General features: G+C 33.3%; 2 protein-coding genes across 2 annotated transcripts; both read right to left on the bottom strand.

Moving 5' to 3' along the window:
* Positions 1–3,281: 3,281 nt before the first annotated feature.
* Positions 3,282–4,649, bottom strand: LOC132713973 (transcription intermediary factor 1-beta-like). The gene has a single exon (XM_060696711.1). The coding sequence runs from the start codon at positions 4,647–4,649 to the stop codon at positions 3,282–3,284; it is 1,368 nt and encodes a 455-aa protein (XP_060552694.1).
* A 17,977-nt stretch (positions 4,650–22,626) lies between these two features.
* LOC132713971 (uncharacterized) lies at positions 22,627–23,862 on the bottom strand. Its single transcript, XM_060696710.1, has one exon. The coding sequence runs from the start codon at positions 23,860–23,862 to the stop codon at positions 22,627–22,629; it is 1,236 nt and encodes a 411-aa protein (XP_060552693.1).
* Positions 23,863–24,633: the final 771 nt, after the last annotated feature.

Raw genomic sequence — 24,633 nt, 5'->3', positions numbered from 1 at the left:
TAAGAAAAATGGCCGCGAAAATTTATTGAAATCTGACATTTAATGGTAACACATCTATTCACACAATTTGCCAATAAATTATTGATTATATTCCGGTTGTACATGTACTATGATTGAAACAAAAAAGCTGCAAATAAGTTTTTTTTAAAACACACTGGTATACATGTACAATGATAGTTAACACGAATATATTTTGAATGCATAAAAATTAGCATATAGCATCTGCATTTTTTGCATGTAAATTTCAAAAAATTTCTTTTGTTAAATCGTCTTTTGTATTTACACAACGTTATGAAATAAGGTTATCATTTGTTAACTATTTGATAACATTGTGTAAATTTTAGCGTATGCTAGACTGTAATATCGTACTCATACTAATGTGTTCAATGTCTTAATCAAAGTTTGACGAAATGGGCCAAGAGGTTGCGATTTCAATTTCAGCGAGACACAGGCGTTTAAGTCTTCATGACGGTTTCGTGTGCTGACAAATTTCAGAACCTACACTGAGATACCCATGGTTCCGATTTCGTTGCAGATTGGCCAGAATAATGGCTTGATGTTTCCTTGTACGGTATTTAAAAGCTCGAATTGCATAAGCTATATAGTCAACGCAGATTGTTTATTTAGAAAATACACAACACGTATTATTCGTACATTATTTTCCGGGGTCCTCGCCCACTGAGCAACGTCGCAAAATGTCCGCATCGCAACGATTTCTTCTGCTGGTATATAAACTGCGTATATTCTAAAAAAATACTCAATACATAATAGAAAGGGCATCGAAACACGAGGTGATTTGTACGAGGGAGCAGGGCAACTATGGTGGCTGATTTGGGACATTGCGCGTTGCGTTGTCGATAGCGACAAAATAATATTGAGATACAACATGGGGAAAATCTTAAAATAGTATTTTCGTCATTGAAAAGTGTGAAATTTTCACTGTGAAATTATCAAATATAATTTTCACGGATAAATCAGTAATCCACTGAAAAGCATAAAATAAAACGCTTGCATTACTTTCGTTTTCTTTCAAAAAATGGTGGAGCAATTTTATTAAAGTGAACGTACGAGGACAACATACGGGTACTTGGTTAAAATCCTTGTTTAAAGACACAAAATAACAAAATAATAATATATATAGAATGCACCGAGATGATTAGGATGTTCAGGGTTGCGTAATATTATTAATTATTAAAATACTGTCATTTTGTTAAACTTTTTAATTGGAAAAAACAATAACAGCCATAACAACAATCACACAGCAGTGTATAGAAGATAAATACATGTAAAAGAATTACACATTCCTATATTTTACAATAAGTTAACACAGAAAGTTATAATAATTTGTGCTTGTCGGTTTAATAATCGGAATCTCCCTAGTGTAAAGTACCATTATTATATCACAAAAGGTTGTAGTTTATTTCTCAACTTAAAGGTTATTAGAGGAGCGAATATATACATGTATGTGTCTTATTATATATTGGGGTTGCGTTCAATGAACGCCGCCTTTCCTTGTTGATCTTGTTTATCATATTTCAGGTGTACATGGTCACATACAAGATAGGTATACAGTATTTTTAAAAAGTGGTTATATCACTATAATTTTGTGTTATTGTATAGGACTGATTATTTCCCTTATCTTGATATTCGGTCATTTAAATAAAACGATTAATTAATTAAGCTATTGAAATTTGATATGTTAAGTTGTAATTTATATTAAAGTATATTGAAATTACAGATATAACTATTTAGCACTATTGTGATTTAAATAGACCAACCGATCTGTCACAAATTTGTTTTGTATCTGTATTAACATTTGTGAACGCGCACCTCAAACTTCACAACAATTATTAAAATGATCTCAAAACAACTTTAAAATAATAAATTACTTTACTGATAACGGAAAACGTTATTTTGATCAGATATTTGAAGTTCAGCTTTAATCTAGCAAAACAATATTTACAATTACATAGTCTCGTGAATTATAAGGCAATGTACATCCTGGTGTATAAAAAAATACATAATTTCCATACCCTAGAACAAAATGGGATAGATCAGATTAGACTTTAATTCAACTTAAACTAGAAATAACATGTCCCTGCTGAGAGCGACTATTTTTATGCAGAAATATTACTCAACACAACATTACTCAACACCATAGCACTTGCAACATAATTGTTTGATCTATATTCACGACAAGTAGTTTGTATTAAGAATGGCCATATTTCCATACTAACTGTGCATAATTAAATTTGATATAATTATGATGTTTGATGATAATATTAAAGGCACATTATGCCTGGGGAAATCCATAGTTATTTAATTCTATAGAAATGTCAAAAATATTTTGATTATAGATTCATGGTATGTTAGATGTTTAACAGCTGAGGAAAGTACAGCTGAATATGCCATTATGTGTCGTAAAGGAAGCAATATATAATAAAGTAGTATTTTTAATTCTATACAAAATACTTATTCACCATAATCATATCAATTGCCAAAAAGCAAAAGGAGCAAAGATAATGCATCTACATGTATATGGCAAATGGATATTTTTGAAGCTGTATTACGATACAAAAATAAAATGTTTTTGAGAATAAAAAATATAGCATTTCTGAGGCACAATGGGCCTTTAACTGAGTGTGACATCTAATAATAAATATCACACTAAAACCCAGTCTTTCAACATGCAAACATGTGACATGCAAATAGCCATTGAATAAAAACCAAGTAAACAATGCTCATTGAAATGCAGTCTTGCACAGCTTTCGAACTACATAATAATTATTATTTATGTTGGTTGCGAATGCTTGGATTGCTTCATAGTTATTCATGCCATGAGTAAAAAAACTACAATTTTATATCCCTTTTTGTTAAACAGGACAGTTGGGTGATATTCAGTCATCTTTCGGCTGCATTATAGGTAATTATAAATATCAGTTTGTGAGTATCAAGTTTTTTTTAAAGTCAAGCATTTTAATGACACTGCAATTTTCTGAATCAAAACGTTCACTAATAAACAATTTTCCTTTGCCTTCTACAATGAGGATGGACACTGGCCTCCCTACATCTTGCAAGTAGATATATTGCCTTTCTCTTGTTCTAGGTACAATGACACCGACCTTGTCGCTCTTGTTTAGATAACAAACAACGACATAATCGCCGTCGGCGACTGTCATGCCAGCTGGCCGTCCCATCTCCTCATTTTTTATTGTTTTTGTTAGATGTCCTTCAAGTGTAAATTCATACACAGCTTCGTTCTCCCAGTCAGAGACGTACATTCACACCTTATTATTACTCAGAGAAACATATCTTGGATACTTTAGTACGGTAGTATCAATGACTTGATGAAGAATATGTCCTTTCATGTCTAATACCTGAATAGCAGGAGGATCATAGAATGATACAGCCAGTGTACCATTGTGATGATCGATTCCCAAGCACCCTTCCCTGACTTTAAGTTTTCGACTAACAGACAATCCGTTTTGCGTATCAAGAAACAAGATTTTGTCCTCATTTAGTAAAGTTGTTGCAGCACAGTTGGAATTAATTGTCGTAACGTCTGCTGGGGGACTGGCTGTTTCTAAGGTTGATGTGATTTTACCCTGTGCATAATTAAAGACTTTTAATGATCTGTTGATTTGATCTGCACACAGAATTTCAGTTTCAGATATGATTGTCATACTCCTTATGTAACAGTCCATTTCCTGTTTCGTCTTAATATCGAACTTCTGCGACAAATGAGCTTTAATGCCAATGATACTCTCCCTGCATTTTCCTGGGTATTTCTTTAATTGCTTATCAAGATGGCCTATGATTTTGTTATCTATTTTCAAAGCGTTCATTTCTTCAGAAGGAGTGAATTTGAAAGTGTGGGTTTGACTTTTAGATGAAATATCCTTATTTATTTCGTGACATTTCTGCAGTTTTTCCTGCACAAGTTTAGATGTAACAAACAAGTTATTAATATTGTCTTTACACTGTTCTAGTTTACTCTGTAATATGACAATTTCATCATTTATTTCATCGCATTGATCATGAAGTTTCTTCTGTGTACGAACATCACAATCATTAACCATTTCAACTTCCTGCATAAGAGTTTCTTCTACATTGTCAAGATAGGTGTCCATATCTTTACGGAATTGTTTAATGTCCTTAATGGCTATTGCTTTTATTTCGTCTGCTGTTTGAAGACTGCATTTGATTTCTTCTTTACATGACGCCAGACTTTTCTTCAGATGATCAATTCTATACTTGGTATAAACAAGTTCGTCACTGACATTACATTTTCTGGAGACGTCTGGAACGAGTTGAATCTTGCAGGAAGTATGTTTAAGAACCATACAATCTCTACATCCAACACTATTGTGTTCGTTGCAGTAAAACTTTACTATTTCGTTCTTATGGTAATCACAGAGTTCCGTGCATGCATCATTTCGAGCAGGAAGAAAACTGGGCATTTCACCTTTGAATTTGATTACATAAAATTTTGTCACGGCCAACTTCCGGTGTGCTTTGATACAGGATGAACATATAAACTCATTACAATCCTCACAATAACCTTCTGCCTGTATCGTATCATCGTCACCCTTGCATGGCTGGCAAAATAAAATAGCATCTGAAGATCTTTTACGTCCCGGAACATCCATTCCAATAATAAAAAATAGCCCTTTCCGACACAAACCTGTTTATGCACGTTTAAGTCCGCAATAATAGAGTATATAGTTTTTGTTTTGCTATGCACTAACGTTGCTCCTCTTTGTCTGTACACTCATTTCTTAATTTTAAAAACAACTAAACTATCGTTATAAAGATAAATTTATTTACACTACATTTTTGTTACTCGTGGTAGACTAAATATCTTGTATATATTTTCGTGAACTGTGATATCAAAAGATAAAAAATCTAGGTTATCGATTAGTGTCTCGACGAATGGAGATTAATCAATAATGCAATATTACCGTCTATAGTTTAGTTAGAGTTATATGTTTACTTTGTTTACTGAAATGCAAGTACATTTTATTTGAGTTTTGTGACAACAGTATTCGTCACGTATATGCCTAAACATAATAATATATGCTTAAACACTTTTTTCCAGTATTTCTATTCTCCTAAACTGGGATGCATATGTTCGCCGTTTGTCAGTCCGTCCGAATAACTAGATAAGGTTTCGGCAATTTAACAGTAAAGCGTTCCGTTCAATTCTTTCTGCAGCAATAGAATAAGTAGCCGTCGAATGACAAATGAGTTCTCTCCAAATCCATTATGATAGAGGGCGTCCGTCCGTCCGATATTTCCGCCTTTACAACCTGTCCGTTATAAAATTCACTGCCCAGAGACCAGAGCCCTGGTTTTTATAAGTGATACTGGAAAAAGGTATTGTATTATAATTGTCGATTTTGTCAGTAAAATATTTCAACAATATTAAAACTTGACCAGGGACTTTACCACATAATACGGGTATGTTCATTCTTTGAACTTTCACAGCTATGCCCTTTCATTCCTGTCATAATTTGGCCAGAACACATCATTCATGCTAGGCAAACGATATTGTTTAACTGCTCACAGTGATAAAACACAGTGAAATGAGTGAGTGTAAAAACATTGTTCTAGACTTTTATTTTAATAAAGAATTATGCCCCTTTGATAGTCACATAATTTTGCGGTGAATATAACTCTTAATCTGTTTTAGAGTTTTTGTTGTAAGGAATGTATTGAGGAGAGTATAGGATAATTGAATAGCAAATTTTGCAGCATTAATTTCATGGTAGGGACATTACTAAAGATGTATCTCCACGAAAAAAAGTACACGAGTGAATATCTTGTAAAAGTTCTAGCATCGTCATTTTGGGGCATTCGTATCGAAATTGAATTTTAAATGATGAGAAAAATGTTCTATGTGGCAAAGCATTTTTTGATATTTTAAAAACTAGCATATTCTTTTTTGGAAAAGGTGTTTATCATTTGAGTCTTGTTTTGGTCAAAGGATCTACAGCGGATTCGTCGAGGGATCTCATCTAAACAGATCACCTAAGTATGATAGAGCCATCGTGAAGGAGGAGTTCTACAGATGTATACAAAGTGAGATAATTATATAGGTCTTGATTCGCTATATAATTATCTCATTTTGTATACAGAAGGCTATTTTCTACAGTTTGTCCCGTCAGCTACCTATAAAACGAAACAATCCATGTTTAAATATACAAATGTATTCACGTACGTACTCATGTTGGTGATAAAGCATGAAATAAAATAGTATATTATTAGAATATGTGTGTCTGTGTAATGTTGGATATTTGAATTGGTGAAACTATGTTGTTACAAGTCTTTTTAAAAATGAAATGTTTGCGAATCACAAATGGATATTAATATACCGCACAGCACTTGACCAGAATGGGCGCTAACAGCGATAAACTTTTTTACTTCACAATCTAAATTCAGTTACATTAAAACAAACATCCGGCAGAATAAGAATCAAATAAGGTTCATTTTTTATTCTTTAGCATACACAATGATAAAAGAAATTGTTTCATTTCACTAATAAAATAAGAATTGTCAAATAGTGAACGGAACAAGCATTTTTACATTTATATTCTGAGAGCAGAAAAATAAAAACGAACCATGATATATGTATATACATAATAGCGGTAACATTGTTAAAAACACAGAAACCCAGCGATAGATTTAAGGCAAAAAAATGAAATACATTTTAATCTGGTTTTCTCTTGAGTAAATTTACTCACTAAACCGTGAGTAAATCAATTATTTTCTATTCTCAAATACTTCTAAACAACAAAAACAACAACAAACATTATAGGTTTAGGTCGTTGTATTTGACAGAATTATCGATCAAACAAAGAGAGAGAAAAAATATAGAAAAACAGCTCCATAAAGAAAACACTATTGAAGAAAATCACAATACATTACAACTATTAAATCTAAAAATTTCAAAAATTTATAACTACATTAATTTAAACACCAACAAAAGAAAAACAGAATAAAAACTATACTCGCCTTAATGAAAATTCTTTGTCTTAACTTTAATCACCTTGACCAGATCCAATCATCCACCAAAATCAATCATCATGGCTTTAACAGCAGTCATCTTGACTTAGATTCTGTCATCTTGGCCCCATACACACAAGTCATTCTAACCCAAATTCAGCAATCCATGTTCCTATTTACAACGGTCATCCTGACCTAACAAAAACATTCAGCCATCCTGGCCTATACAACGGTCCTCCTGACCAAATTCAGCCATCCTGGCATATACAACGGTCATCCTGACCAAACAAAAACATTCAGCCATCCTGGCCTATACAAAGGTCATCCTGACCAAACAAAAACATTCAGCCATCCTGGCCTATACAACGGTCATCCTGACCAAATTCAGCCATCCTGGCATATACAACGGTCATCCTGACCAAACAAAAACATTCAGCCATCCTGGCCTATACAACGGTCATCCTGACCAAATTCAGCCATCCTGGCATATACAACGGTCATCCTGACCAAACAAAAACATTCAGCCATCCTGGCCTATACAACGGTCATCCTGGCCTATACAACGGTCATCCTGACTAAATTCAGCCATCCTGGCCTATACAACAGTCATCCTGACCAAAAGTCTACAAAAGTAATCTTGACAAATATTTTAGTTATTCTGACTACATTCAGATATGCTGTCCTTTGAATGTAACACCCTGGCCTTATCCTGTTGTGTGTTTTTTTGTTGTTTTTTTTTTTTGTTTTTTTTAGAAGTTTGTGATTTCATTTTAACAGTTTTCTAGATAAATTAACAAGACTCTTAAACGTAATAAAATATTCATCTGAATATATTTAATAGCAAATATCTCTTAAAAATATGTAATTGCTTAATTTCTAGTAGTGTACATTATAGAAACTTAATCAGAAATAATAACATAAATAACTGTTAGCATGTAATCACAAATTCTAAAGTAAGAGTCTATGTTCGAACCCTGACTATTATCGTCTCCACAGTTGCAAGCTTGCAGTATAATTGCATATAAAAGATAAAAAAAAGTAGGGCTTTATCTCAAAATAAAAAGTGATGTATTATTTTTGTATAAAACAAATTAAAATAAATTGATTATTATTATTTAATAAGATTTGCACTATGAATGTTTTAAATCATCAAATTTCAATACAATCATGTATTATAAATCTAAATTTAAAGATACAGAAAATGTGTTTTCGATGAATCATTCACAATACCATCTTTAGCAGTCGCACACTTCCATCTACCATGTCTTTGCCAAAGTCTATCACTTGTGTTAATAATTACACAATTATGCAACTTAAACTATCTGCCGTCTTATTCAGCGACCTGTTAATCCAAATAACATTTAAAGATCATTTTCTGCACATGACATAAATATTTTAAATGCGAAATTATGCAACACTAAATCTCTGCTACCTTTTTCTATTGTGCTTACGCAGTTCTTGCTATATGTATGTCATTGAACTGTTTTACCTTTAAAATTTTGAAATAAAACTATCCAGACAAAATTGAATTGCTAACAGTTCCCTTATACGTCGAACTCTGACAACGTTCATAATCTGACCACAGAACCATCATAGTCAATATATGCAGCACCAGCCACCGCTGACTCATCAGCATATAATTATGAACACTTCCGGTACATAATCTTTAAATAAAGATTTCTGAAAAGGAGAACTTAATATGTTTCTCCAGAATTCAAGAAATGATTTGGCATCATTTGCACGTTGAAATTTCAACAGGTATTACATTACCATATTCAATAACAGACAATATATCTCTATCTACTTGAATAATATCAGTCCAATATTGCAGAAAACTTTTTAATCTTCCTTTAACAGATAAGTCAGAAATTGAGCAAGAGATTTCAAATTGATTTGCAATAAAAGAATGATAATTAATGCTAGAGAAAAAGTTACTATTAGCAAAAGTCCAATACTTATCAGAATCACTTTCTATTTGCTGTTTGTTGTTGTTGCATGCCTTAGTCCACAATGAATTGTTGTTGTTATTGTTGTTGTTGTTGCTGCGGGCTGAACTGAGAAGAGGGTGTGGCGACTGGTCCCAATGCTCCATGACCACGAGATCCGATGACTCCGTATTCGGTGGCACAACCTGATGCGAGGTGTCCAATTTCTCCACATTTATAGCATACTACCTCCCCCAACTGCATGAAGCGCCGCCCCATTGGTCCCCTCGAATAGGGGGTGCTATTTCCTCTATAGCTGCGAAAAGAAGACTGCCCAATAGGGCTGAAAATATCAGAAAACACAGCTTTCTTACGTTTTTCAATCTTATTAATAGCCCTTTCCTCTGCTTTTCTGATACGCCTATCATCATCCGAATCAGAGGCAAAGTCACACAACTCATACTCATTAAATGTACCCCACCCAGCTGAGGAACTATCAGCAATACGAATAATTTTATTTCTATGCTCTAATTTTTCTCTGGCTTCCTTCAAAACTTGCTTAGCTTTTGAAGCATCTCTTTTACTAACTGCTCTACCACAAATGTCTAACAGCTCTAAAATTTCACAGTTAAAATCAAATTGCTTCTTATTTCCAGCATTGGAGAAAGAAATTGAATTGTTAAGTCTGACCTTCTTTCTTGAAGTTTCAGCTGTCCACTCTTCTTCTGCTTTCAAATCGTGTTTCAATTCTGAAAACTTCTTGTCGAAAATTTCTTGCATTTCTCCAATAAGAGCCCTCTTTAAATCTGAACTGCTTTCTTCTGTCATTTTACGAATTGTATTCTGTCAAATACAGACCTCGAGTGACGCTTATACACATATACTCCCTTATATACAGTACACGCACGTGAAAATCGTTCAAAATGATAAAGGAATGTGCAACAGAGTAAATCGAATTAACGTAAAACCATAAATATTTGCTATAGATATAACAGATACCATAAACTGCGTATTGTTCAAAACGAAAATAATTTCATGTAATTTAATATGTAAAATGCACAAAATAATTTGCAAAAAAATCACACACCTAAGCTGTATCACAATGGCCTCTCCTCCGATAGTGAACAGACTTTTAGTTTCAATTCTTTATGAATATGAGTGTTTAAATATTCTTATCATTATTATGTTAAAATACTTAGTTTCTTGTTATCTTTCAATATGAATATTTACTGATAAATATGATATGTTATAAATTGATAAAGAAATGAGAATGATTTGCTAAACACGAATAACGTGAATATAAGTAATTTTAACGGTCAGTTCATTCCTTCAGGATTCTTCACAATTTCTTCAATTACGTTATGGATAAGTACGAGTTTTTCTTCAAAAGCGTTTATCCTAGCCAACTGTCTCCTTCACGTCTGTAAGAAGGCACTTTTGAAGAAAATACAAGTGACTTTATCTGACTTATACGGCGTTTTTTTTTAAAGTGTAAAGAGCAGATAAATCAAAAAATGCATTTACTGATAACTAGATTTCATTGAAAATAATGTATGTTCTTGCTGAAAATGTAATTCTATATAAATAGCTGCATGGCCTATAAGATTAAGGCAGTGCAAGGTGTGGATAAATTATATTATAAATTTTCTTATTTAAATCGGACAAAATTGACTTCCATTCATTAACGAACAGTGTTAAAATGGCTTTATCAAAAGGGTGTCATATTTACTAAAACTGATTATGTTGATGAACATTGAAATATGTACCAAACATCTATTGCGTCAATCTTATATGGATAAATCTTGTGAACCTCAAAGTTGTTAAGTTTTCTTATTTACATTTTTAACGCAATGACCGTTGATTTATTTATCTATTTATTTATTTTTCGGGGGGGGGGGGGCGGATGAGCGACAGTAAATGTCATATTTCTTTTCCTGATAGAATGTTACACGGTATACAAGAAAAGATAGAGTGGCAGCATCATCCAACGAACAACCGTTTCGTCGAGAGAAAAAAACAACAACAGTCGACAGTAGCTTTGTTCAATGAAATGGCCATATATTTCCTTTATTCTTTTTTCGATAAACTAGAATTGCTGAATTGCGCTATCACGTTCGCTACAACTTTCCGTCTGTTTCTATAGTGTCCAGTTGAGGCAGTTAAATTCTCGCCTGTTAAGTTTTAAGACTGACTGAATCTCTTGTTATTGCTCGCCTATTTAGTTTAATAGATACTTGGTTAAAAGATGTTGACAGTGGAAAAATTATCGGGGCTGTATTCTTAGACTTAAAGAAAGCCTTTGATTTGGTTGACCATGAAATACTTTTGCATAAACTTAAACTTTATCATTTTTCTGAAAATGCCGTTAAGTTTTTTAAGTCATATCTTTCTAACAGAATACAACTGGTTAAGATAGGTAATCTTCAATCTCAGCCAATGAAAATAATTTCCGGTGTTCCACAAGGCTCAATATTAGGACCTTTATTATTTCTAATATACATAAATGACATAGCTTTCATAGGTAATGATATAAAAATTGATTTATACGCAGATGATTCTACTCTTTATGAGTCCGGAGAAAATATATCAAAAGTAGAAATAAAACTTCAAGATCATTTAAATAACATTGACAAATGGTGCAAAATAAATAATATGGCCTTAAATCCAGATAAATCAAAATGTATGGTAATAGGAACAAGACAAAAAGTAAATATTATGAGAAAATTAATTCTTAAGATAAATGAAATAGCTCTGGAAAATGTAACTGATCAAAAAGTCTTGGGTATTTGCATAGATAACAACTTAAAATGGCACTTGCAAATTGAGAATGTTTGTAAAAAACTTAACGGAAAAATTGCCTTATTGAAAAAAATATCGTATTTTTTGCACTTTGATATGAAATTATTGTTTTACAATGCATATATATTGCCCATTATGGACTATTGTTGTATCATATGGGGTAAAGGAAACACAAACTACATAAATAATGTTTGTAATTTACAAAAACGAATTGCTAAAATCATTTTACAGCAACCTCAAAGATCTCCGTCAATAAATCTATTCGAAACTCTTAATTGGTTACCGTTCCTTGACAGATGTAAATACCACACGGCGGTGCTTGTTTTTAAAACTTTAAATAACATGGCACCGACTTATATGACAGAACTGATGACTTTATCCGACAACAAAATATATAACTTAAGATCTAGGTCACGAAAAGATATTGTATTATCGACAAGACCTAAAACAAATTATATTAAAGACACATTTTCTTATTATGGCATGAACATTTGGATAAATATACCTTTAAATATTCGTAATGTTAATAACCTTAAATGTTTTAAAGAAAAATACAAAGCATATCTTGATGTTCATATGAGTGAATGAATGAGTGAATGAATGAATGAATAAATATATACGAACGAACGAACGATGCAATATACGTATATGTTTAAACAAATTGTTGAGTGTCTGTCGAAAGTATATGAGTTGTATTATTCTAAAAATTACATATTATACACTCATTTTTCTACCTATGCATATCCTGTTGTTGTTGTTGTTGTTTTCTATTTCAGAAGGCCACATTGGAAATAAGATATATATGATTGTTATTGTATGTTCTTAATGTGTAACCTTCTTTAAATAAAGATATTATTATTATTATTATTATTTGAAGACTAGGGGCGCTATTGTACTCACCCAGACATCGATGTCGGCGTCATTCTTTGGTTTAGTATTTGCGTGCAAGTTGGTGTCTCCAAAAATACTAAAGGGAAGGAATGAAACTTAACTTATTTGAGAGCATAATATGCTTTATCAAAGGCCCATTACTCTAATGCGGATTTTGACAGAACTTTTGGACCTTAGAAAATTCTACATTATCCGGACTCGTTTTTGTACCAAGCACTAAGAATAGTACGTGGAGCGCATAGATAAGTAGCTAGATATTACATTCTCTTTTAAAGAACATGCATTGTAGTCACGGGTGCTGTTGATAAGATACAGTTCTTGAAAGGAACATGCGAGAAAAAAATGAATGTTAATCATCTATAAAAATACAGAAGGGGGACACAAGACTTTTAGAGAAAAGAATCTTGCATGTCAATAGGTGTCTTATTACTGGCCCAAACATGACAACGAATAATGCAGCTGCACTAATTCTGCTTGAAATGTAACAGTTCTTTAAAAGTGTCTTCTTACAGACGTAAGAAGACAACTTTTGAATGACTCTGCTAGGGTATAGTTGTATAAAATAGCTTGTAAAGTGCCTACTATTTTAAGCTTTTTAAGCATGATTTTGTTTGTTTAACAAAATGTCACCTTGCTGGATGTAGTAAAACAAGATAAACAATTTTCGTAACATTCACTTTAATTTGAACAAAAACCAAAAAAAAAAACACAACAAAATTGGGAACTTAAGAAGAAATACGGCTTCAGACTATAATCGCTCACTGAACATGTACATCTGTAATGTGTTTCCCTGCATGCGGATAAATAAATTAAGATTTTATGATCAAGTGTAAAAAAAATATTTCAGTACCGGTTACCATGACCCATCAAAAATAAGACAAAACTAGAATTGTGTCTATATGACACATATGCCCCCACTCATCCAGTGCTACTAGATACAATTATATGCCTAGACACTACATTTCTGAAGTCCATGTATCTCTCTTTTATTTTTTTTATAAAAATAAAAAAAACAATAATAAATAAACACTTCAATAATTCAGTTGTACAGTCATGAGCCAAAAGAGGGGATAAAAACAATAATGAACCAATGGAGAAAGATAACAGTTAATCAAAGACGCAAGGTTGTGAAAAGGAATTGTTAGATAAAATAATGATTTCAGAAAATAGAACTTGTAATTAAAGAGCAACGGTAAAGGTCAAAATAGAAAATGGTGTATTACACAGGTGCACATGCTCATCAATATTTCTGTAAAGTTTTTGTGACTAGCCGTATTGATTTTTGATTTATATGCGACGCAATTTGAAAATTGAACATTTTTACATGATTCAAGGACCATAACTCTAACATTTCTAAATAAATCTACACCTGCAATCCCAGGTGCTTAACTTAACATGTTGATCAACATTCCTGTGAAGTTTTTTTTACTGTAGCTTTAGCAGTTTTGGAGATAAAGGCGCCACAAGTTGAAAATTGAAAAGATTGACTAAGTAAGAGGCCATAACTCTAAAACTTCCAAATAAATCCTCACTTGAAACCCCAGATGCACAAGATCACACGCCGATCAACATTCTGGTGGAGTCTCTTGACTCTAGCTTCAGTACTTTTGGATATACCGGCGACAGAAGTTTAAAATTGCAAAATTTGACTAAATAAGGGATCATAACTCTTAACAAATCCAAATCAGTCCACACCTGAAACCCCAGGTGCACATCTCCATACGCTGATCAATATTCCTGTGAAGTTTCTTGACTCTAGCTTCAACACTTCTGGAGACACAGGCGACACGACATTTTGGGACGAACGGGCGGACAGTTTCACCGACAAGGGCGAATCTAAATGCCCCCACTCTGAGGGGGCAAACTTGAAGGATCATCTCCGAAAAATATGTACAATGTTTGACTGACATCAACAACATAATACAATCATTGAACAAAATTGAATAAAAATCCATTTCTAGCACAATTGTAAATAAGGGGGAAATTATTTGAAAATCAAACAAAGCAGAGTTATTTTATGGCTCTTGGTTACTGCAATCCCTCTGACTGATCTAACTCGTTTTTACAGTTGAAATTATTTTCTTTCATCTTAGTCTCAAAACATGAGTGACAGATGAATGAACAAGGTGACCAATATGTACACCCTATCTCTATTGCGAGATAATATACATGTCTAAAACGAGTGTCTAAATTCTGATTTTGTAAGTAGTCAAGAATAGTCAAAAAATAAATATATTGTTCTTTTTGTCTGAAATAAGATGGCATTTTGTACATGCGTCTATAATGAAGCATATTTTCTTCCATATTAAATTATTCATCTGGCATAATTAATATAAATCATATTCAGAACTAACACTGCAGGTGATTCATACTCTCACCCAACCACTTTTAGCTATTTTAAAATGGAATTTTCTGATGTCAAAATTGATCTGGACCTATATTTTATGATGTTTCATCAGTGAACCAATGATAATTACAATTAATTGCCTTGCTAAAAGGGTATAATAATCTCCTATCCATGATTGTGGTAAAAACAAAAGGGCAGATAACTAAGTAAACAATAATCTTATGTATAATAAACTTAAAGTCTTTCCTCAAAGATTGCTGTGTCAAAGTATACGGACAACTTCATTCATAGATAAGTCAGCTACAGCCTCAAGTATATTTGTAATATTTTTTAAGTTAGTAAATACATATTATTATGTCAAACTTAAACGGTCAGAGTTATGAAACTTTACACACACGCGCAAACACACGCACACACAGAGATTCATTGGTCCAGGTATTTATAATTTCCGTTTCTAATTAAAAAGTGTTATCGTCAATCACAGCAAAAATCAGTGAGAATTCAATAATTACACATTCAAGGTAAATGACATTTAAAAGTCAAAGTTAGTTTGATCTTCATAAAGGTTTTGTCCTAAAGATGTCGAATCTATATATGAAGACAGTCCATTCATGAACTAGAACTGCCACAGGAGTGACGAATACCCCCAACTTATCTCTTTGCCACAGCCTATATTTGGTAGCATAATTTATAAATATTTAAAAAAACACTTTTACTTCAAAGTTAAAGTTAATTAGTTCTGCATAGAAATGGCATGGGTTCTGCACATTGGCTTGTTAATATGAGCATTTTAATCAAGTTAGAAAAATACTTCAAAATAAAAGGATTTCTAGAGTAACTGTCTGATTTTTGAACTTTGACCTCCAAGGCTGACCTTTACCTTGAGCCAGCAAGGCTGTGACATGAGTTTTACCAATTGCAATGCCTAGGTTATCATGATCCAAGTTTAATGGAAATATATCAAGGAGTAAACAACTTTCACAGCAAAAACAAAATTGTATGATATTTGACTTTTGACCTTTAAGGGTGACCTTGACCTAAAGTCAGCACATGTGGTATGACTTTTGCATAACACGTTGTTAATATGAGCATTTAAGTCAAGTTAAAAGAAAATGGTCTGTAAGGATTTACTGAAGACCCGTAAATTTGTCTGATAGTTAACCTTTGACTTTAACATTTTTAAATTGAACCAGCAGAGTTGTGATACAAGTTCTGTCCAGTGCATGGCCGTCGACATGTCCTTATCCGAAAAAAATATTTGTAGTTAGCGTGCAGTGACATTTCATTTCCTCGATCACTTCTTAATTATTATTGTTGGAACAATCCCACCAGAGCTGGTCACGGTGTCCAAGTAGTATTTTTGCAATAACCTGTGGGTCTTCCAACTTGAAGTCACAGAATTTTACGATCCGTCTACGGCCCCATGAATTGCAAACTCAACGGTTTTAGTTTATCGTATACATCGATATGCCATACAAAGTTTAGACCAGGATACGAATACTTCCTTTAAAGAAGCCGCTTACTTTTTCTTCTGTCCATGCCATCTAGATCTGCTATCTGCAAAAATCATATCAATGTTGACCGACGTACATTCAGGCCATATCTAAGTTTAAGTCTTTTCCACATTGCTTTATATCCAATACATTTACCACTCCCAGATAGTTCTCCAAGAATTGCACGAAAAATATCTTCATTATTTGATTCTACTGTTCGCCTTTGTAAATTGAGTTTCTTTATGATTCTTTTTAAGTGACGATAACTAACTTTTATTCCATGAATCAAAAGAAGACTAGCTAATATCTCTTTGTATTTATATCCCACCGAGAAATAATGAACTATCAAATCCATCATCGCTTTATTCGCAATACGTTCTCCTGTTGCCAGTGCAGGAAACGCCATAGAAATAATGATGAAATATAATACCAGCATCTGCAATTACATCAGACAATACAATTACTTAATATACCATATCTTGTACTCTGACAAACAGATGCACAGAGATTGAACCCTGACATATATCAGTATTTTAAAATAAAAACTTCTGGTTTAGACCCCGGCCGGAGTCTTATTCAAGATAGGGGGCTACATTACGATGCAATAAAAACCACAACCATGGGATTGCAATCAGGACAATATAATACTCTTTTAGGATAGGTAAGTTAATCAGACAGACCTTGACCTTCACTCATAAATGAATTTGATCTTGAAGGTCAAATTATGGAAATTTTCAATTTTTTTGCTGACATTGGCTAAAACTTAATTATCAATGAATGCATTGACTTCATATCATAACCAAACATTCCTTAGGATAAGTCTTTATGTGTATTAGACTCAAATTGACCTTGGCTATTTTATGATCTTGACCTTGTAGGTTAAATAATTGAAATTTTCACTGACTTTTGATATAATTGACTGTAAGTTAATTTATAAATGAATATCTTCAAACTTTGACAAAACAAAGTTTTTGCCAAGAATTACGTCTTAAAGGTTAAACTGACATTGACATTGAGCTTTAAATATTACCTTCAATACTTTTACTTATGAGCATTTTGTGAAAAATGGCTGTTTTCATTGAAAAGTCTCCCGTTACAAGTTCTAATTGCTATAAAACTAGAAAAACTGCTTCAATACTAATCAAACTTGGCACAATCATCACTGTACAATAACATCTAATAACACATGTCCAATTTTTCACAATTTTGTTACTTCGAGTGCAATATAGATTATAATGCACTTTTGTAGACTCTGAATATAAAAGAATCGACGATCAATAGAATACAATTTGGATTCGAAAAGGTTCTTTTCTTTACTTGGAAAATGAAAACGAGGCTAGATTGAATAGTATGGATTGTCCCCATTGTTTGGACATGAAATATGAATAATAATTTTTATTTGGCGACCACATTGTACAAAGTTTATACAAATCTGGTACTTTTTATGTGAAATAAAGAATTCTACATGTATTACACATGTTGTATAAATTTAAGAAAATGCGGGATAAGCACGTCTTGCTTTAAATGTCACAAAGGTCTGGGTTTGACTTATGTGACAAATATTAAATAGTTTCTATTAAACCTACATGTACTATGGAATGTGTGGCGATTGGTAGTATTTTTCTTTGTTATAAATGTATAACTATTCAGTTTCCATTTTTTTTTAAGTTAAAGGGATTAGGTCTAGTTTCGATTCTGACCACGTTAGATTCGCCTGTGCAATTTTCAAGTTTCGAAAATCATTTTCTTTCAAAATAAGTATATCGAGTAGACCGCAAAATCATTATTTAAGCAATTCGAGACTATTCGGAAAGTTATTCAAAGTGAAGCGATCAATTTGCAGCTCTACTCGTTTAAAAATAAACTTTAATGGAGATAAAATTAGTTTTGGAAGAATGGCAATGACTGGGTTGATCAAAGTATAATATTTTATTTCAGCATTTTTTGTTGGCTAAAAGTAAGTAGCTATGTGCCATCTGGTACAACATTTCAAAGTTTTATTGATATCTCAAGGCCCAAATGGGCATGTGAGAAAACAACAATATAACAAATGATTACAAAACAATGTAAAGTGATACATAAATGAAATGAAACCGTGGCAATGTTATGAACATAATTATGTATGTAAGGAAACCAAAAGCAAAAGAACAAAATAGAATATAAAAAAAATATATACATGTACAAAATTTAACAATTTAGAATCGGAGAATGAGATCAAAATGAAAAAAAAAATCAATATGTATTGTTAAGCACAAAGATAATTTTCTTACATAATATTGCTAGATTTAGTTTTTTAACATTTTTGCTTTCATTATTCATTAACTTTGAAAAATTAATAATGTTAGGCCTATGAAAATATGAATTGTCTAAATATGTCGTTCTCAGGCATTGAAAATAGGAACAGTGAAATAAATAATGAAACTCGTCACCTAACAGATTATCAGAACATAAACAACACACTCTTAGACTTCTATCCAATTTAAAAAATCTACCTGTTTCAATTGGCATTTTGTGGTTCATACATCTAATTTTGAAAAACGATATTGCTAAATCTGATGGTAAAATGTTAAAGTATTTTTCAAAACCATATTGACTTTTAAAACTTCTATAATTCAGACATTTACTGGATTCATAAATAGTAGTTTGCCAACCTTGAATAAACTGATCCTTAATTCTAGCAGAAATATTTTTTTTTTAAATATGGGACGGAATTGACTGTTTGAAAAATCCAAGAACTGGACAAACCGAGAGAATCTAAAGAAGTATGCACAAATTTCAACCAATGAAAATCCACATCAAAATCAGAGTATATAGTTTCTTTGACATGCAATACAGCATAGAACAAATTTTATCTTTTTTATCATTAATCAATTTGCCCCAATAGTTCAGAACTATTGACTTAATTTGCAATGACAAAGGCAATATTCCTAGCTCACCATAAATCATACATGATGGGGTAAATTGCTTCAGTCCGAAAACTAATTTAATATATTAGTTTTTAATATATTTCAATTGGAAACGATCAATTATTTCCAAGAAAATCACTAATTAAGGTATCTGAAAACCCTAAAAAAAGAAAGTCACACCCATCTGTTTCTGGCAATTTAATGTCTCCATCAAAGTCCAAACTATCTGAATAGATAAACATTGACTATGTAAAACCTTCAAAATTGCAAAAGAGAGCAAATTCAACAAAGTCTCCAAAGCCCAGTGCCAGTAAATCAACAGTTGAGTTTACGAGGACTGCACTTTCAATGGAAGACAGTGAGAGTGATGAATCACAGTCCAACCTTGCAGATAGCCAGGAATACGTATGTTATGTCTGTAATAAGTTCTGACCAGATACCCTCAATCTTGAATACTTTCTTGAATTTATTCAATGGGCACAATGTGATAAATGTGGACATTGGACCCATCTCGAATATTGTACAAAAGTAAAGTGCCTAAGGCGGGATTTAACATTTTTGTGTCCCCATTGTAGTTAGAATCTGTTGTGTCCCCATTGTAGTTAGAATCTGACAGAAAATTGAAAAAAAAATTAACTTGTTATTGTTTTAGGTACAGTTTTTGGAACAGTAAAAGTATTAACAGTTAACTAATTTTGAGTCTTTCCTTAACTAAAATAACAACAAACACTATACTAGCATGACCAGACGGGGTACGTTTATTTGATGAGCAAAAACAGGTAACAGGGCTTTAAACAGAGCAATATTTTACACACAATTGATAACAATGGAAAGAACATGTAATCTAAGCACGTTATTATTATATCAGTTGTTCTGGTCTTGCAAAATATTCATTACATGATAACAGTATACGCCTTTGCCTGCGAATAAATTGTTTTTTAAAAAAAATATACAACCATGAAATGCTTTTATACAACAAATTTAATCAGGCACGCTAACGCGATCTAACTCGGTCAGGAAAACTCAGAGATAAAATTCATTTTTTTAATGAAAAAACACTGAGAACCTTTGTCCGTTTGCCAACTGTAAGAACGTTAAATCCTGGACCTCATTTATCTAGCGTTTGAATCATACTATGATAAACATCAAAAATATTCTCAATACATCATGAATTTGTAAAAACAAAACTTATTCAATATGAAATTGGATATGTTACGCTCGAAAACGTCTGGTAGAATGACCAGTACACATTAACATTAACCGTTCATTGCGACTTAAGCACGAGAAAAACGATGACAAATCACTGTATAGAAAGCGATACGCAAAGACAAACATTTTACGCGCTATACTATCGAAACGCGTAAAATTTCAAGTCTTTCCTTAACTAAAAATAACAACAAACACTATAGCTGGCATGACCAGACGGGGTACGTAGGAAAAACTATCAAAAAGAACGGGCTGGAAGCCGCAATCACACACTTATTATAGACCTAGCTGTTTCGTGACAGCTAACCTTCCTGTCTAGTGAATCGGCAACATAGCCGTTACTTTGCTCTTATCGCATTTCCAACGACCGTGACGTTTCCAACAACGATCACTGACAGAAGCATTTGCAGCAACCGTAGCACCACCGCTTCTTAAAGAATGTAACCCGAAATCAACATTGCCTGCGATTTCACGTAATCTATGTAAAAGCGTTTCCCGAGCTCGAGTGTAACTGAGCGGTTTATCTTTATAAATGAGCTTAGAAATACCTCGCGTTCTGAAACACGGCTTGAACAAAAAATGAGAATTTGCAGAAAAAATGTTAGCCTCTACGAAATATCTTCTTAGCATAGAATAAGGACAAGCGATTGTGTCGCCCTTAGCAACAACCACGTCACTTCCGTGCCTGTATTGGTCGGTTTTGCTTTTACGGATATGTAAAGAAAAATAAATCGTCATGGAACGTAATGTCATTACAATGCAAATTTCGTATTTCATTCAAACGGAGAAACGCTGAAAATCCTAATAAAATCATGCACAAATCTCTTAATATTAATACATCAGTTGTACTTTTCGTATTTACTACACAATTCAATTAAAAGATCTTTAGTCACTGGTTGCTTCTTATTCACATGTCTAGATAAAGTACGTTTAGCACTTTCAACTAAGTTTTTTACAAAATGGTTCTCTGTGGATCCTGAAGATTGTTTAAAGAATGTGCCCATTTGATTCCATAAACAGTAGAGGAAATCACGTGATTAGAACAACCTTTGTTCATCAAGTCAGTTAGATACAAAGCTATACAAACTGGTGAAGCAGGCAAAGCACTCCCTCCTTTAGACGTAATGAATGTTTTCCATTTCATGAAAATAAGAGAAATATTTATTACAGTAGTGTCACTTCTAGAGTCTACAATTTATCAGCCATTTGAGATGCAAGATTCTTCAAAAGAGGGTCATCAATCCCGGCCTTGTTGAGCTCATCGTTTATCGTCTGCTTCAATCTCAAGCCTGAATAAGAAGTACAACAATGCAGAAGCATGAAGAAATAATTTATATAAATCTTAAAGCTATAAAACCAAACTTCAATGGTCTGCCATCAAATATTCCGTTTCTTCCTCTGCCCCTTTTTGTCAAAATTCCTGGCTGAAAGAGAAACATATTCAAGTACAAAAATTTGCTTGATTTTTTTCCATCGGGAAACAAAACGGGCCAATACGGTGCCGACCGCCATATGGGTACAACTAAGTGCACGTGCATTTTTCCTTTTTAATTTTGTTCAAAGTAATCAAAACTAATCTCGGGGGCGGAATAAGCCAATTATTTTCACCAGCCCATGCTTGTGCAAAAGCGTCGATACCGGCTGTTTCCAGGGCACCAACATCTAGAATTGAATTTCAAACATTTACAATTATAATCGTAAGCGAAACGATCAAAAGAATGAGGACCCATTTTGACTCAAGTATATCGAACACCCAGTCTGTAACTGACCAGTCGTCACTGTTTCAAAACACCTGCTGAGAAAAATCAGCCTCCGAATTATCTTCCCTTGGAACCAGTGAGGAAACAATGATATGTCATGCTTTCTGCAAACATCATAAATTTGCACAGAAATATCATTCAAATAAGGCTTTTTACTGCCAACTTTCAAAAATTGAACATACATTTCTGTTGTCTGAATTTATTAAAACTTTATTTTCCTGCAGATATTGCAAAGAAGAATAAATAGACCTCCGTACAGCCTCGAGCTCTCGCCACGTGGAGCTTAAAATCTGCTCAGATTCGGACCATGTTGCCAAAAAATTGACTATCGTCAATTCCATCAACATAACTACCAAATCCAGATCCACTGGCGTCAACAAAGACGTTTTTTACACCAATGACGTCAACGGAGACGCTTGCGTTATCAACGCTCTCCATCTGTCCAAAACTACACATGTTCAGTGACCTCAAATTTTCCTTCCAAAAAATCAATTCCGATAAAACCTCGGACGAAACCTTAACAGGTGCGTTCCAACTTGCCTTGGATTGTATACACTGATAAAGTGACCTTGACTTTAAACGGACAACTGGACCTAATACACATTGCATAGACAATAACTGGCCTGTTAAACATGCCAACATACGGACTGGAATGAAAACTTGTCCTGTACTAACTTTCAAAACAAGTTGTTCTATAAGCTGAAAAGCTCTTTCTAATCTATCCTCCGTTACTCTCAAAATTCCCTGTTCCATGTCCCAGAAGTAACCTAGCCATGTTAAAAATAAACAAGGTTGCCAGTTGCATTTTTCATCCGCTATCAAGAACCCAAAATCTATCAAGTCTTGTCTAATGAAAGAACTATCTCTCAAAGCTTCAGCGAAAGTGTGATTGCCACCAAGGCCGTCATCTAAAAATAATACGACTCTTAAACCCAAGCTACGCCATTTTTCTACAAGTACCCTCAAAACCTTTGTAAAAATATATCCTGCTGTGGATATCCCAAAAGGCAAAACGTTGAACACATAATACTTTTTGTGACCATTTTGTGTCCAATGAAAACCTAAATATGTCCTATGTGACCGATCGATCATTATATGGTGGTATGCACTTTTAATGTCAAACGAAAACACATAATCACCTTTATGAAAAAGTTGCCTAGCAACAGACTGGTCTTCGTACCGACTTTGTGATTTAAATAAAACCGGATTTACATGTCTGCAATCAAGTACCAGTCTGGCTTTACCTGAACGATTAAAAGCTACAGTCAACGGGTTAACAACTAACGGAACCGACTGTACTTCAGAAACACACCCTTTAGCCACCAAATTTTGGATTTCTGCAGTGACAAAGGTAGAATTCTCTAAAGCAGAACTGTTATTCTTAATTTCAGTAGTAGCAGGAAAATTCATAAAAGGAAGTTTATAGCCTTTGTCTATAACATCAATAATATATTCATTAGAACATGCCTCCTTCCAATGCTTTAAGTTTCCCCTTAACCTACCTACCGGAGTGACTACTTCCGGTGACATTTCTAGACCGTTACAGTAGTATAGGCGCCTCTTTAGGGGCACGACTGCGCATGCGCGGCGCCATATTGGATTCTATTTTTAGAATGACATCATCGTTCTATTTTGAGAATGTGATCATCCGTCTATTTTTAGAATGACATTATCGTTCTATTTTTAATCTCCCGGAAGTATACGGAGCTGACTCGTATACACGATTTAGGGCTTGAATCGCGGACATTGAGGGTCAGGTCCTCGGCCCTAGACGGAGAGATAATTAACATCATGAAAGATAAAAGAAATGTTTCTAAATAGATACGTGCTTAATTTATAAATAAAAAAACAAATAGTTTTTTTTTTAATATGTTCAAAATAAATAATATTTATAAAATATAACTCGTTTACTTACCTACATTTAGTAAGGAAATGACTGTCATAGCGTAACGTTCTTGTAGACTGCGCATGATCTATTTTTAGTCGCGGTATTTCACAACCACCAGGAGCTATTTCATCAGCCCCACGCGGGTGTCAATGAAAGAAAAAGGCATTAAGTACAGTCGCCGCTCAGTCTAGATTCACAATACCTAGCGGAACTATTTTGAACAAAAACCCTTTATCCTTCGTTACTAAATATAACTTTTCATTAATCACAAAAGAATCTATTATCCTTTCAAACGCAGCGACCGTCAAGTACAGTCGCCACTTAGTCTAGATTTACAATACCTAGCGGAACTATGTTGAACAAAAACCCTTTATCCTTCGTTACTAAATATAGCTTTTCATTAATCTTATCCT

Source organism: Ruditapes philippinarum, unplaced genomic scaffold, assembly GCF_026571515.1.
Source record: "Ruditapes philippinarum isolate M1 unplaced genomic scaffold, ASM2657151v2 ctg334_1_1_1_1, whole genome shotgun sequence".
Taxonomy (NCBI): domain Eukaryota; kingdom Metazoa; phylum Mollusca; class Bivalvia; order Venerida; family Veneridae; genus Ruditapes; species Ruditapes philippinarum.
Note: the sequence above shows the minus strand (reverse complement) of the source record. Positions and strands in the feature narration are given on the sequence as shown.